Source organism: Tachypleus tridentatus, chromosome 7 (assembly GCF_004210375.1).
Source record: "Tachypleus tridentatus isolate NWPU-2018 chromosome 7, ASM421037v1, whole genome shotgun sequence".
Classification (NCBI taxonomy): Eukaryota; Metazoa; Arthropoda; class Merostomata; order Xiphosura; family Limulidae; genus Tachypleus; species Tachypleus tridentatus.
The window spans coordinates 136,431,762-136,449,518 of NC_134831.1; the positions used below are offsets into that span (position 1 = coordinate 136,431,762).

The 17,757-nt window shown below is 33.6% G+C and overlaps 2 protein-coding genes across 2 annotated transcripts in view; one reads left to right on the forward strand and one right to left on the reverse strand.

Annotated features, from left to right (window-relative positions):
• Positions 1-17,757, reverse strand: part of LOC143256676 (synaptotagmin-7-like) — a 113,096-nt gene that overhangs the window by 54,192 nt on the left and 41,147 nt on the right. The gene's annotated exons all lie outside the window — the stretch shown is intronic.
• Positions 54-1,356, forward strand: LOC143257816 (protein FAM200C-like). Its single transcript, XM_076516845.1, has 3 exons — positions 54-145; positions 447-1,005; positions 1,087-1,356. Exons 1-3 carry the CDS (start codon positions 54-56, stop codon positions 1,354-1,356), a joined length of 921 nt encoding a protein of 306 aa, XP_076372960.1.

The following is a 17,757-nucleotide window of genomic DNA, read 5'->3' on the forward strand; positions in this document are numbered from 1 at the left end:
ATCAGATTCCAATACAGGGTAAACAAACGGGTATGTCATTTGGATAGACGAGGATGGGACGCGTACAGGACACGTGCGCAACACGGAGAGAGAGGGAGGTTATCATCACGTCTCAGTCCACACCACCCATCCGTGCCATCAACACGTGAGTTATGGTCTCCCTGTTTCAATGTTTTTTTTTCTGATGCATAACAGTAGGGTGGAAGATTGGTTATGTATTATTTCAGATTTTGCTTTCTACACATTTATTTAAATGAGCGATGGGTTGTTTACATAACATACATCATCACTGTAGCAGTGTAGCCGTTACAATATTTTCATAGAATGTATTGTCATGCCTACAAATCTACTGATTAAACCAGGTATTTCAGTCTCTCCATCACATATTTTAGAGATAATTCATAAAAAAAAGAAAACACCTACACATGAATGTGTTTCTTTTCCAGATTTGTCTGCAGTATGTCGAAGAAACGAAAGTGGAATGACGAATATGTCAAGTTTGGTTTCACCTGTACTACAGAGAAGGATGGGACACAACGTCCACAGTGTATCCTGTGCAGCACACTCTTCTCCAATGCAAACTTGAAGCCATCAAAGCTTGATGAACATTTCAAGAACAAACATGGTGGCAGGGATGCAGGAAATGACATTGTGACATTAAGGGTCAAAAGAGCTAGGTTTGATCAGGTTGGCACATTGCCGACTTATGGATTTTCGCCAACAGAGAAACCTTTACTGCGTGCTTCTTATGAAGTTGCATACCAGATTGCTAAATCAAAGAAACCCCATACAATTGGTGAGGAACTGATCAAGCCATGCGCCCTTGAAATGGCAAAGATCGTTCTCGGCAAGGAAGCTGAGAAGAAACTCCAACAAGTGTCTTTGTCAAATGATGTAATCCATAACCGGATCATCGACATGAGTGTTGACATCCTGGAACAAGTTGTAGCTGACATCAAGGCTAGTCCAGTTAAGATTAGCCTACAAGTGGATGAATCAACAGATGTATCCAACTGTTGTCAGCTATTGGCAGTAGTTCGTTACGTGAAGGAGAAAAAAGTGGAAGAAAGTTTCCTTTTCTGTCAGTCCTTAAAGACAACTGCACAAGCTATAGATGTGCTTAACAAAATACAAGAATTTTTCTCAAGAAACGAACTTCACCTTGACAAAATTGGTTCAATATGTACAGATGGTGCACCAGCAATGCTGGGCAATCGTTCTGGGTTTGCTGCACTAATGAGGAAAGAAGTTCCTAATCTGAAAATCACTCACTGCTTTCTTCATCGTCACTCTCTTGCAGCAAAGACATTGCCCCCAGATCTCAAGAAAATCTGGATATTTGTGTCAAGGTTGTAAACTTTATTCGCAGCCGAGCTTTGAATCATCGATTGTTTCAGTCACTTTGTGAGGAAATGGGTCAGGAACACACTGTTCTTTTGTACCATACTGAAGTGAGGTGGTTGTCACGTGGTCGTGTGCTGTTTCGTGTGTTTGAACTGAGAGGAGAAATTCATCAGTTTCTCCGTGAAAGGGTACAAGAACTGGCTATATATTTCAAAGAACCTAGTTTTGTTCAGATGCTTGCCTATTTGGCTGATGTGTTTTTAGCTCTCAATGAACTCAATCTCTCTCTGCAAGGAAGGGGACTCAACATTGTGACTGCAAGCGCGAAATTGGCTGCATTCAAAGAAAAACTTGTCTTGTAGATAAAGCGTGTGAAGATGGGGAATTTGGCAAATTTCCCCTGCCTGGAAGAAACAGTCACAGAAAATTCTACTCTGCATCCAGACTTTGTTGCAAAAGTTGTTGAACATATGCAGATGCTGCGTACTTCATTTGAGGGTTACTTCTCGTGTGGAGAGCTGCAAACCTATGACAACTGGATCCTGAATCCTTTCATGCAGAATTTGGAAGATGTCAGCGGCATCAAGGAAGATCTCATCGACCTTAGACACAATCGTGAAATCCAAATGGAGTTCACCAATATTCAGCTGGAACACTTCTGGGCTTCTCAGCTGGAAGCATACCCTGCATTAGCGAAGAAAGCTCTTGAAGTGATGGTACCATTTGCAACTACTTACTTGTGTGAACAAGGATTTTCTTGTCTACTTCACATCCAAACAAAATGCAGAAATCGGCTGAATTCTAAACATGACATGCGAGTGGCACTCAGTACAAAGACGCCAAGATTTGATGCCATCATAGAGAAAAAACAGCAGCAACGAAGTCACTAAGTTTACTGTGCATTACAGGCTAAATAAAAACATCATTAACAAAATTGAAATTAATTTTTCATTATGTACCCTGAATTTTTGTCTTGAAAAGAGGTATGCTGTATGTATGAAGATTAAAAAAAATGTTTGATTACATCAACTTTGTATTTTTAGCTTTTTTTATATTTAAGTTTCCAGGGGATGCGAGAAATGATCACTGATTTGAAAGGGGTGCAAACACTGAAAAAGGTTAAGAACCACTGATCTAGTGTATGTAGTCAGTTGTGTAGTATTGTACAACAACCAACAGTATTCAGTGCACGTAGCCAACTGTTTAGTCTTGTACAACAACCAACAGCATCTAGTGCATGTAGTCAGTTATTTAGTATTATATAACAATCAACAGTATCCAGTGTACGTAGTCAGTTATGTAGCATTGTACAACAACAAACAGTATCCAGTACACGTAGCCAACTGGGTAGTCTTGTACAACAACCAACAGTATCCAGAATCGGTCAAGTTTTGCAGGTTTTGATTCATTTAAAAACATAAACATCAAAAACAGTATATATATATATATATCTTCATCACTTTTAACTGAATAAAAAGCATATTTCCACTGAACATTACTCAAGTTAGTGATACTTGAAAAAGATCATATACACTGCTGGTTAAAATCTTAAGGCCAATAAACATAAAGAAAAAATATGCATTTTGCGTTGTTAAACTCAACCACTTATATGAGTAGAGCTTTGAAAGATGAAAATAAGAAAAGGGAAAATAAAAATAAAAAACGTTTTTAGCATTTAATAGGGAAAATGTGAACAGTATGAAATTAGCCTAAATACTAGCTGGTCAACAGTTTAAGACCATACAAAAAAAAGTCCTAAACAGGCTAGGAAATGTCCAACAAGAGGTCTCAGTAGTGAGTTGCACAGCCGTCTTTGTGATCAACTTCAAACATTCGCTTTGGCATATTCAATATAATCGTTTGCAATAGGCTGGCTGGAATGTTATTCCAAGTGGTGAAGATGGCTTCACGAATATCATGCACTGTTTGGAATTGACGTCCATTTCTATAGACTTTCCATGCCATCCATCCCCAAACATTTTCAATAGGGTACAGTTTGGGCGAATACGCTGGATGGTCCAAAAGAATCACGTTATTCACCATGAAAAAATCCTTTGTCGTGCGGGCACTGTGGATTGCAGCGCTGTCCTGCTGAAAGATCCAGTCATTTCCACACAAGCGAGGGCCTTCAGTCAATAAGGATGCTCTCTCCAACATGCCAATGTAGCAAGCTGATGTTTGACGCCCCTGTATAACCTGAGGCTACATTGTTCCATAGAAGAAGAAAGCACCCTAGATCTTGATGGAACCTCCTCCACTGTGTCATGTAGAAAATGTCTCCAGTGAGATATCCTTATCATGCCAATAACGTTGGAAGCCATCTTGACCATTCAGGTTAAATTTTTTCTCCTCAGAGAACAAAACCTTCGTCCACTCTACGTACCATGTTTGGTGCTTCTCAGCAAACTTTAACCGAGCTGTTTTGTGATGTGGTATGAGGCGTGGCCTTTGAAGAAGTTTACAGTTTTTAAAGCCTTTCTCTCGTAGATACCGTCTTATTGTTCTTGAGCTGCATTCTGCGTCCGTAAGGGCCTTAATCTGGTTCGACGATCGGCCGGTGTCTTGCCGGACAACCCGTCGAATCCTCCTGCTCAACGCCGGCAAAATTTTCTTGGGCCGACCACTTGAAATTCTCGTTCCGTATCTCTCAGAGTCTTTTAAGAAATTTGCAACAGCAGTTTTACTACGCCCAATCTCACCAAAGATGGCACGTTGATAGAGACCTTGCTTTTGTAGCTCGACAATTCTGTCACTTTCAAACTCTCTCAACTTTTTAGCCTTTGCCATGTTTTTTACTCAATGTAACACAGGAGATGTCAGTGGGAGATGTTGACAACGCTAATGCATGAACACAAATGGCTAAATTACATTACGTGTTTACCGATTAACGCTTCATTTCAGTATAATCTTAAACTTTTGACCAGCTAGTATTTAGGCTACTTTTATAGTAATCACATTTTCCCTATTAAATGCTAAAAAATTATTTTTGTAAATCCCTTTTCTTATTTTCACCTTTCGAAGCTCTACTCAAATAAGTGGTTGAGTCTAACAACGCAAAATGCATATTTTTCTTCATGTTCATTGGCCTTAAGATTTTGGCCAGCAGTGTATATTTGTAGTTTACTCTTTGGTGGTTTGACCTTCAACATAATTCTCTTTATCTCTTTCAACGATCACTATGCGTAATTTCCTATACAGTTTTATAACAACAATGTTAGGTGTACTTTGACTGCTAAGTAACATGACATAACAAGTTGTTGTTGGAACGTAGCTTTACCAGAAAGCACCAGCTTTTCTAGATATTATAAGTTGTTAAGGTAACTGATTTTTAGTAATAATTATTCTATGAACAGGCTACGAATACATTTCATCAATATATCTATTCAATCACAATTGAGTTTAATTTATTCTATTTTTATTTGTTAACACTGCTATTATGTACAGATGATCCCTAATTCCATCCCTAATATCTAAATTGCGTTGTTTTTGAAGGATTAATATTAGACATCCCTGCAGTAACTTTAACGAAAACTCAGAAAGGATTGTTCGGCGTTGATATATATATACGCTACTGTATACATTATTAATCGAAAAAAAACAAAAGAGGATTGTTCTGTTTCTATATATATATATATTATGTGTGTTACTACCTACATTATTGTTGAAACAAACTCATAGAAGGATTGTTCTGTTTCTATATATATATATATTATGTGTGTTACTACCTACATTATTGTTGAAACAAACCCAAAGAAGGATTGTTCTGTTTCTATATATATATATTATGTGTGTTACAACCTACATTATTGTTGAAACAAACTCAAAGAAGGATTGTTCTGTTTCTATAAATATATATTATGTGTGTTACTACCTACATTATTGTTGAAACAAACCAAAAGAAGGATTGTTCTGTTTCTATATATATATATTATGTGTGTTACTACCTACATTATTGTTGAAACAAACCAAAAGAAGGATTGTTCTGTTTCTATATATATATATTATGTGTGTTACTACCTACATTATTGTTGAAACAAACCCAAAGAAGGATTGTACTGTTTCTAATATATATATTATGTGTGTTACTACCTAGATTATTGTTGAAACAAACCCAAAGAAGGATTGTTCTGTTTCTATATATATATATTATGTGTGTTACTACCTACATTATTGTTGAAACAAACCCAAAGAAGGATTGTTCTGTTTCTATATATATATATTATGTGTGTTACTACCTACATTATTGTTGAAACAAACCCAAAGAAGGATTGTTCTGTTTCTATATATATATATATATTATGTGTGTTACTACCTACATTATTGTTGAAACAAACCAAAAGAAGGATTGTTCTGTTTCTATATATATATAGGCTTCATTCAGCTTAACATATTTCGACTAAAATTACATAAGTTAATTGAAAGAAAGAAATACATTTTTTCTCTAGAATTTTTATTTTATTTGTTGTCTCAACGTTTGTGTTTAACGTATCGATAAAAAAAAATTACGACAGTTGGGTGGTTGTAGTTAAACACAAAGCTATACACTCTTTACACGGCCCACCGCAGACATACCGTTGTACCACAAGGCAGTTGTTATGTAATACATAAATAACATTAATACTGCTCTTAAGGGTTAGCAAATGATCGATCCACAATCAAACGTGTGCATGTGAGAAAGGCCCTCACTTTAACAAACAAAGCACAGGTAAAAAGTCAATGTACTGAAATTACATGCGAACTGATTTTGTTTCTTTACAAGCAAATGTAAGTAGCTCTCGCAATACATGTATACAATAAAATGGAATATAACCTTTATATACCTTTCTATTAAGTGAATAACATTTGATTGGGAAATAAGAATCACGCATACGTTACATAAGAACGATTAATATTTGATTTTTCTTACGAATCGCTCATACATTTTAGGCGCATGCGTAACAAATATTTTTGTATAAGAGTTGCCTTCATGCAGGGATTTATTACTCTATAGTCTTTATAAACCATAGGATCTTGAGACCTAATTGCTTAAGTGTTCGTTGCTTAACAAGATGTTAAATATACAATGTTTATTAACTTTTGCTTATATAGGCGTTACAATGATCGCGTAAAAACCAATATTTTGATATACATTGAAACAAATGATTATTTTGGTAATTAGCGTACGGGCGCACACATACATACACAGACATATATATAGTTATACAGAACATTTATAGGAGTAGAGTTTACTTGTGAATGTATTTCTTTTGGCAAATTTAAACTGTATTTGTAAAGTTAAACAGTATTGAACTTGTTTTAGTTTTATTTGTTTTTTTGTTTTTTGAATTTCGCGCAAAGCTTCACGAGGGCTATTGCGCTAACCGTTTCTAATTTAGCAGTGTAAGACAAGAGAGAAAGCAGTTAGTCATCACCATTCACCGCCAACTCTTGAGCTACCCTTTTACTAACGAACAATGAAAGAGCGATCAAGTTTGGTGTGACGAAAATTCGGACCCACGACCCACAAGTTGAGAGTCAAGCACCCTAACCACCTGGCCATGCCGGGTCATTTTGCTAGAACAGGCATATTACAGCTAGAGATGTAATCTCAGTGAAAATAAAATAGAACAGTGTAAATATAGTTTTTCCCTTGTTTGAATGTAGTTATCTCCTCGTATTTGTTTTTAAATGATAAAACTAGTTTTAGTAACGAAAACATAGATATTATTCATAAGGGCAACTGAGAGCAACTGATTTTTTTTTCAAGTGGACTTCTCTTATTGTTACCTAAGATAACGTTTCTTAAATTTTACAATTTTAGATGTTGCATGTTGCCTCCTGAGCAATGAATTCATATTTTTCAAATCACAGAATCAAAACCCTTCATTGTTCTTTCAGCCATAGGGAAGTTATGATGTTTCGGTTAATCTTACTATCCCTTGGTAACAAGTAGTCCAAAAATTGTCGGTGTGTGGTTTGGACTAGCTGCTTCCTCTTTGACCTATCAGTTCAAAATTTGAAATTACCAGCATAAATAGCCCTAGATTAGCTTCATACGAAATCCAAGAACCAAACTTGCTTACTTAGCAAGTGACGTTTTAATCTCAGTTTCTTCAGATTTTTAATACCTCAGTAATAATCCAAACCTATATTATTTAAAAGATGCTGACATAAATCAACTCTAAAAGTAACGCTCATTACTAGCTTAATGCAAGGTTTTGTAACGTTCTAAAAACATATAATTTGTTTCAATTATTGATAGAGTTTCATTATAATTAAAGATACTAGAAACGTCTAAAGAAAGAACGGTTAAGCTTATAGCCTGAGAGTTTGAAACAGGCACCAACAAAATGAAACCGATACCGCGCAGGCAATATGTTTAACTTAACCGTTGATGACAAATACAGGCGGAAAATGTGTTCTTCTAAAGAGAACCCTTTATATTTTGTAGCTATTGTAGTTACGTCAGAGTAGTTGTATGAGGTCATGCGCCCCCAAGTGGCAGAGCGACATGTCTGCAGACTGAAACCTCTAGAAACTGGGTTTTGATACTCGTGGTGGGCAGATTACTGATAGCTCATTGTGTAACTTTGTGCTTGACTTCAAACAAACAAAACGAGGACATACAAAAGTGTTTCGTGTTGATGTCACCCTATAAGAATGATTTTTGAACTCTAAATAATTCCTATATCAATGAATTAATATTTAGTAATTCTACAACAGTTTCTCTTCGTTTATCCCAATATATAACTGATAAATTATATTATTAAAACTTTGATTATTATAACGTGATAAACTGCTTGTTTAACTTAATAAAATATTTGGGAAATAGGGTATTCACGGAATAAATATGGCAATCCATATCGTGATACAAAAACGTACTTTGGTTATGGTCTGTAACTCAGTTTTTGGTTATTATGCTAGTGTTTTACTGATATATATAGAATACAAATTAGGTATAACAAGCTTAACAGAGAAAAGTAAAAACTTCGAAATAGTTGAAATTAGAACAGCAAATAAAATATTTTAACGGAAGATGCAAAATAATACAACATGTGTAAAACACAGCTTATCTATACGATATTTGTGATGTAATATACGATATCGCCATATATGTATGTATATACATAAGAGCTGGCCACATGTTTAGCTCGTACACACTTGGCTTCTGGCGAATTACCCATCACACGACAGTGCAATATCACCATATGTATTCTTATCGCTGAAGGCTTTGTCACAGCCTTTCCAAGGATGAATATTTGTATAGCGAAATACAAATTAAAGAAAAGAGGTTCTCAACGTTTTCCAGCACAGTGTATCCCAGAACGTTCCACATCCTTACTGAGATCCCCCATGCAATGAATATATAAATATACCTTGAGAGTACTGTGCGTTTTGTGTAGTCGTTACCACCCGCCTTCCGACACTTTTCTTAGGCTTCAAGTTTGGGAACCCCTCAGTTTAAGGACCTATTTCAACATTCCCGAAAGAAGTGAGAAAATCAGACATCAGAACGTTTAGAACAGAAGTAACTCTAAAACCATACATCAAGCAAATGTACTGAATGAAGGCTGACTCGAGTTGTTACAGAGAAACTTCCATCCTAAAATCCATTGCAATAAAGCTCGTATTACTGTTAATAGATAATGACTTATATTTGACGAAGGCTCATAAGTCGAAAAGCTCAAAATTTTCAAGTAACTTCTGAAAGAATGTTTGTAATCACATTCGCTCGTGTACCTTTTAAGTCCCTCGATATAATTCAAACAGACTTTATGATATACTTAGACGCGGTCTTGGAGGTTGAATCCTAACGTACAATGGAGGAGGGTTTGTGGAACGTTTACCACAATGCATGGTTTAATATTCACCTCATTGTCCTTTATTTGAAAAGGTTGCGATATCGAGAAATAGCACATAACGTTAAGCCTAATCTACTATAAATTAATTAAATCGATTGAAACATTGGGTTTGTAAAGTGTGATTAACCTCAGTTCAAGTGTTCTGTACAGTGGTATTTTCTATTAAATGTAATAGACATATAATTTGTTGATGTTATAAATCTCTGTTGGTCTTACCTACTCTAGTGTGACTGAACTGTTCAGTGTTTGTTCCATAGAGTTGAAACTGTTTGGTTTCAGTAGACAATAAACAAAGAATAACAAAATATTTCACCCCTTCATAAAACTTGAACTGAAATAATTCATTCTGTAAAGCAAAATATAAATAAACAAGCTTAAATTGCACAACTTGATAGTTAATTTGATGGGAAAGGAATTCTCGATAATAGTTTTGATTTAGTCTAAATTATAAATTTGTGATTCACGTATAAGGGACTCTTTAGAAGACATATTGATAATCAATAATAATGATATGTAAACGATTCGTAAACAAAATAATAAAATTATCCAAAATATCTTAATTCTTTTTTTGTAAAATAAAAGTTTAGTTATTTTTTATTCCATAATACAAAACAATGTTTGCACTTCATTCAGTGAATTTGTCATTGTTTTCAACTTTTTGATCATATGTTTTGACATTTAATATTTGAGTGTGTTTGTATATTATCCGGCTCTAACTCAAGAAATAACCATCTGGGTCTTGCTCTACTGGAAATAAGTTTGGTTCTGCATTCATTACAACAGTAACTCTGTTTTCTATTTGTTAAGATTTTAAGACAATTTTTAAAGCTTTCAAGAGTAGATCCACTCTTGTTAATGTTTCGTTAGCCGCAACATTTGTTTTGTTTCTTCGTTTACCTGAATGAGACCTAATTTACGTAATGGTCTAAATAACGAGACCAAAGACTCCTGTAGCCTAGTCCATCCCTAATTTTGAGCTACGTGTTAGATGAAGGATAACCAACAGCACCATTACGTAAAGTAGTCAGATTTACATATTACCGAAATTAATTGTCTCTCTTATAACGCATTCACAACTGAAAGTGAAAAACCTGTTTGGTACTATTACCTTTAAAACTCAAAATCTTTCGTTTCCTAGTTCTATACTCTTGGGAGTCAATTATTTACAATGCAAATAAATAAATACTAAACATTAAAATGGCTAAGTTATGTCCAGACTTTAGTTTATATATTGCTATTTTTTAAGCCACTGTGAATGATTTATACTTTAGTAGGCTTTTATTTGCTAGTCACTATAAATTTTGATTTGTTTGAAGAAAATTTTGCTTAACAAATGGTTACAATGAAACAAAAATAACTCACTCGTAACTAATTAATTTTTCTGTAAGATGCAATTTTTCTAGTGTCTGATATCTGTTCTCGCACCTTCTTGGTGTCTAATACCTGCACTCATCTGATATCTGTTCTCGCATCTTCTTGGTGTCTGATACCTGCACTCATCTGATATCTGTTCTTGCACTTTATTGGTGCCTGATACCTGCACTCATCTGATATCTGACTTTGATATCTGACTTTCACTTTTGGTGTACAAAGAAGATATTTAATGTCTTCGTAGAAACAATAACGTTCGAAGTAATTCACTGAAGTTGAACAGTTTGTGATGCTCACAAACTCTAACGTTCCTGGTCAAATTCTACAGTTTTCCAATTAACAGTCGTTAATCATAATTATAGCTTCCTAGGCCTAGAGCGTACTGGCTGTAGCTGTCCAATAATATTCTCTTCTCCCCTCTCTAGGCTAGCCGCTTTTTATAGGAATCACGCGAGTTTGTAGAACTTTTGACAATAATTTCTATTTACAACTACTTACACATTTCTTCTTTGCGAACTATAGTTTCAGAAATAATGGGGCATTTGGCCATATTTGTTTGTACATTTGTGAAACTACAAATCTTGTAACAGCTGAAGGTGTTTATATTGTTAATGGTCGTGAGGTAAATATTAACATTATTAACAGCTAAAAATTAGTTTTAATATATTCTTACAATTTCATTATGTTTCCGCTTTTAAACCTTTTCCTATACATTTGTCCAAGGGACAGACAGTTAGGTGATTCTATTCTACATCTCATATCTTATGAACCATTACCGAGTTTCATAATTTGAAAATAAAAGAAAATAATTAAGGGCCCACGTTTTTCAAATATGTTGAAATTCAACGTTATTACCAATAAAAAGGAAAAGAAACCTGGACTCACTTGATTCACTTTCATAGCTTGTGAACATAGTTTCTTATTTGACTTAAATAAGTTCTTAAGTGTTAGTAATTACATTATGCCTACACCGTTCTTATGTTAGACTGCATGTAAATAACTCTCCTAGTGCTTTCGTAATTTTTAAAGTAAATACGGTTATTCTTAAGAGAACGATGTCTTTTTGGTAAGTTATATTAACCAAAGTAAAAGACATGTTATATGTGGTTGTTATTGTAACATATTAATGAAGTATAGTTTCTCTTATTCAACTGTTTTGAGTGATTCTTTTGTATTAACTTTATGTACTATGATTTCCTTTATTAACGAATATCACCCTTCGCAGTCTTACGTTCTCTGGAAACCTTTTTTTTTTTATTTCTTGAGTGTTAACTAAAATGTGACTAATTAAACCTTTATCGAAACTTAGTGTCACAAAATTTATCAAACATTCTATTACGTCATTAATATTTCATAAAAAAAATTATCTTTTAATCTAAACTGTTATTTTACTGAAAAATTCATTAAGTTCAGTATATAACCAACTTAGATATTAGTTATGTAACGGATATAGCGAAGAGCTTACAGGGCTAGAAATAACCAAATCTGTAACCATAAACTTTTAACGCCAAAGATAAACTTAATGAAATTATAATTGCTTTAGCATTAAATGAGTTAGATGAAGAAAATTCTACATTTGACTTCTCAAATTTAAAAGTTCTATTATTTTGACTTCTTGATAGTGATAGATTTTACCATTCCTGTTAAATGTAATCAAGTCTGTCTGATGTTTAAATTAAAACAAAACAACTATAAAGTTGAATATATATAATTTAAATGTAAATTATACGTTGGATTATTGTGAATTATTACTTCTAAGTATTCGTAGTAAAATATTTATTTGCTGTAAGTTATGAAACAATATTGGAAACCACAATTATGAGGTTGCACAATGTTTGTAGAGAATGTGTAGCGACGTGGTAATCGGACATCGTGAATAAGTTTCCAAAATGATATCTAACACAGTTCTAGACACATCCAAAGTTTTAATAAGGTGATAGTAGAGAACCATTTTGGTCCAAACGATCAGAATATCAGAATAGTTGTAGTATTTGAAGAAGACTCATTTACTCACCATCTAAAATACTCCACAAACAATAAGAAGTTTAAATAGTTATTTGTTGGATAACACATTAAAATTCTTACAACGTTTCGTCTCTAACAGTGAAACATTCTTGAACCTTAAATGTTGTTAAGTGATCATATTTCAATGTTGGAGACATTAAATTTCTTACAACGTTTCGTCTCTAACAGTGAAACATTCTTGAACCTTAAATGTTGTTAAGTGATCATATTTCAATGTTGGAGACAAAACTTTGTAAAAGAAATGAATCTGTTATACCATAAACAGCCTTTTTAAACTTCTTACTCTTCGTAAGGTACCTAAGTACCTCTTAAAAACAAAAAAAAGAACAACAAAAGACTTTAGGTGTTTCAATAACATGCAAATATATTGTCACAGTTTATTATCAAGAAAAGTTCACAAATAAAACCTGAAAATGTGTCGAAATATAAAAAAGATGCATAATTCAGGATGTGAATGTTCGTTGTAGTTTATTTATAGAATTGCGTTGAAGCTGTTAAAATGAAGTGAATGTTTCATTTATGTTGTAAATATTAATTATTCCTCAGTTAAACTTAATCAGTTTGTTTAGTTTTATCCTGTAAAGATGCATTTCATACAAATAAAAAAGAGACAAGATTCATGACCAAACTCGAATTTAATGAGCATTGCATCTAGTACTGTTAATTCTTATAAAGCAAACATTTTGAAGGAAAGTCTAAAGAATACGGAACTCTCTTTAGTTTGGAAGTCAATTTAATAATCAGCAGCACCTGAATCAAAAGGTGTTTTCGACTTCAAGATGGAAGTAGAAAACAGATGCAGGAGTTTCATCAGAATATAAGAGCATGTTCCAGTTGTTGACAACCTGTAGCGTATGAACGAACACGTTGTCATTGCAAAACATCGTGTTTTTGTGGTTTGTTTTTCAACTGACAAAAAAGAATCTCTGGAGAGATTTTAAATCTCTTCTAGAAATTCTTTACTAGTTTTGGAAACTAAAACAGTTGGAAAAAAATAGATAATAAGACAGTATAAACTTTAAATATTTCTCTTCAGTGACTGAACTTCGAGTACTTTTTCTATTACAAATATCGATCCGAGAGGAAGTTCTTTGTTAGAAAATGAAACATCACATAGAAAATTTTAACAGTAGATTAATAAAATAAGCATGCAGGTAACAGTATAACAATCTACGTAATGCAAAATTTCTAAATGAATAAATAAATCAAAAGTTTGATAGCGGATTCAGATTCTTACTAAACTTAAAGTGATATACTGAAATGACGATAGTTAATGAATACCAGACACTGCCAAGTCTTGAACTACTTTTATCACACGAATAGTGAAAGTAGACCGTTACTCTTATAACGCATCTACTGTCTCAAACAGCTGAACGCCATTTTTGATTTTATTTGTAACGAAGAGCGAACCACAGAACTTTAGCTCTACAGTACGACATGTTAAGCAATTACAGGGTCATTTTCTGTCCACTATGTTTTAGTTGCTATCGCTAATAAATCATTTTCTATATATATATATCAATAGTTTAAATTATTTTTGATAAGTTGCGACTGATAGGATTATATAGCTTATGACTCATTGTTTGTGATAATATTGATAATAAAAATTTATTACTGTAAGTTTTTGATTGCATAGATATTTCTGTGTGTTAAATTGAAAAAAATTTTTTAAAGATTTGTTTCTATGCAATAAATTTTTACTCATAATTAGGCATAAAGCTATACAATAAGTTTGTTATCTGTGCTCTCTGGTATCGAAACCCTGATTTTAGCGTTGTAAGTTTACAGACATTCTGCTGTTTCACTTGGGGTCGTAAATATTATTAAAGTATTGCTTATTTGGAATTAAGTACCCAGCTAAACAATGGGCTATCTGTATTCTGCCCACCACCGGTATCGAAAGCCAGTTTCTGGCGGTGGGAATCCACAGACATACCGTTGTGCTACTGCGAGCCTGTAGAACAGACAAAAATTCCCACATTAAAAATACATAATAATTTATTGTATACGTTAAAGCAAAATATACAATTAAAAACTGTTCAATGATGGAAAAATTTCCCCCGTCTTCACGACGACAGAAGAACCACAAAAAATGTCATTTGTATATAAGCAAGTGTAAGATTAATTTTGTGGCACCAGGATCTGGATCTCTACTTACTATCCTTTTAGGTTTAACAACTTCTAGAGATTCTCTTATGTTTAATTAATTTTTAACTTAGTTTTGTTGTATATTATAATTTATTTCGGATTAGTCTCCGATTTATTATGTTAACGTGTTATTATTTCAAATAAATTTAATTTTAATCTCGAAGTTAATTAAATGTTAACATTAATCAAATTTATTTTATTGACCAACAGAATTTTTACACACAATTTCCTTTTTAATACATATATATTGTTAATATACAAACATGAATGCAATACAATTTATAATAACGGTAATTACTAATAGTAATTACAAATGATGGTTTATATACAAGAGTTTAGAAACTTACAAATAATAAGATTATATCCAGTGTACAACTGAATTATCGATGATGCACGTCCACGACAAACAATTTAATTCTGAGATAATATTGTTGCACCTCGCTTGAGCTAACGACATCTTTCTTGACTAACCTCACATTGGTTAGAAGCTCACTTCTTATTAAAGAAGATATTTAATGTCCTCGTAGAAACAATAATGTTCGAAGCAATTCACTGAAGTTGGACGGTTTGTAATGCTCGCAAACTCTAATGTTCCTGGTCAAATTCTATAGTTTTCCAATTAACAGACGTTAATCACAAGTATAGCTTCCTAGGCCTAGAGCGTACTGGCTGTAGCTGTTCAATAATATTCTTTTCTCCCCTCTCTAGGCTAGCCGCTTTTTATAGGAATCACGCGAGTTTGTAGAACTTTTGACAATAATCTCGCGCGCTTTCGTCAAACAAGTATTGTTGATTTTTACGCACACGAACGTTCTACAATTATCGATGACAGGCGGAACTTGTGCAATACGTAGTTAAAAATATAGGTCATGGGTAAGAAAGAAAACTATACAGAAACAAACGTAGGCACTAAGGTAAATGAACAATTATAAATTTGTTACAACTTCTTTAAGCATTTGAGCTGCATCCCATTCAATGTTATGCGAAAAGGTTGCTAGAAAGGTCGAATCAGTTATGTTTCTGTCGAAAAAGTACAAACCTATTTTAGATGATTAAACAAGTATTTAACTGCCATACTTGCCAAGATATAGTCAAGTCATCTGTGTTAATGATTAGTAACTTTGACATTGATCTTCAAGGCACAAAGCGACACCTAATATTTTAAATTCATCATGGACTATAAAATTATGTATGTTGTTCGTTTTCTTCTTCAAATTCCCATGAGACTATAACTGGATCTGGATAAAACGTTATTTAACCTAAAACATCTGAAAATTCGTGACGCAAATCTCAAAAAATAATGTATGTAAAATTAAATATTAGCAATACCCTACATACTAAAAAGGGAAAAGGCAACAATGGGGAAAGATACACAGCATGATATGTGTTCAGCATAGAAAGCTGTCAGTGTTTAATACCTAAAAAATAAATGTTCGTATTTTATTTAAATAGAGTATTACGTAAGATTTTGTTGTTGTCATAATTCAAATTAATTAACGAGTTCTAGTATTGAACGGAAGACTTCCTGGACTTAGGCCTTTCGCCTACATGAGTTTAAGTTTTTTTAAGTACCTATACTTCGAAATCTGTAATAAACTATTGCAATGAGAATTTGCAATTCAACATAATATAACGCTCTGGGACAACATGGAACTTATTGATTCGTCTTGGCTGTTCTGCATACTCTAAACTAAATTAACTTTAAAAACTAAAGCCAGCCTTTGTCGCTCATATACTTATAAAACTTGTTCTTACTCTCATTTAACTTTACTACTTCTACAACATCTGAAGGGATCCTGTTCCAAAATCCAACCACTCTGTTAGAAAAAAATTGTCTCAGCTGAAGATGATTTCTACCCTGCCAAATTTATAGTTGTGCCTTTAGTCTTTCTATTCTTACTGTTAAATATAAAAAAAGAGATGACGCATCAATACTTTCGATTCCCGTTACAATCCTAAACACCTCAATCATGTTCCAATAGCTTTTTTTTCAAGACAAAGCAATTTGATCAATTTCAGTCTCTCCTTATATGACAACCCCTCAATCCCAAGCACCATTTTAGTAATCCATCTCCGAACCCTTTCAAACAATTCGATGTCTTTCTTAAGGTAAGAAGCCCAAGACTGAACACAATGTTCCAAATGTTGCCTAGCCAGTTACCTGAGAAAGAAATGATAATGTCTTTAAATTTTCATTCAGTATTTATGTAGATACAACCTAAAATCCTATTTGCTCTACCACTCTCAAAAGCACACTACTTGGATGGCTTTAGAGACTGATTGACTATTGCACAAAGATTCCTTCCTTTCATGACACCGTTAATGTTATTCATATCCAAATAATACTTATAATTCAAATTATAATTCCCATGCATTATCTTGCGTTTATTATAATTAAATCCATCTTCCATTTATTTGCCGAACTCAATAAATGACCTAAATCCTCTTGTAAATCAACAGCATCCTCTTCATAGATATCAACACCCAGAACCATAATGTCATCCGCAAATTTAAGTAATTTATTAACTATTTCATCATCCATGTATGTGATGTAAATAAAAATGAGCAAAGGCTCTAAGACGCGCCCTGAGGTACCCCACTGGTGAAATTAATCCAGTTTAACTGAAATCCATTTGTAACAATCCTCTGATTTCGTCCATCCAGCCATTCTTCTATGAAATTTACTAACTTATTGCCCATATTAGAGACATTTTTACAAGCCTTTTGTGCCAAAATGTCAAATTATTTCTGAAAATCCAGATGCAGTAAATCCACACACTTATGTTCATTGACATGAGAACTAACCATTTCAAAGAATGTAAAAGGTTAATATTTTTTCGTAGTTTGTTTGTTTGTTTGTTTTTCGTATAGCAAAGCCACAAAGGGCTATCTGCTCAGCCCACCGAGAGAAATCGAACCCCTGATTTTAGCGTTGTAAATCCGGAGACATACCGCTGTACTAGCGGGGGGCATTTTTTTCGTAGTTAAACCATGACGACTATCCAATAAATTCAATACTTTGTTAAGT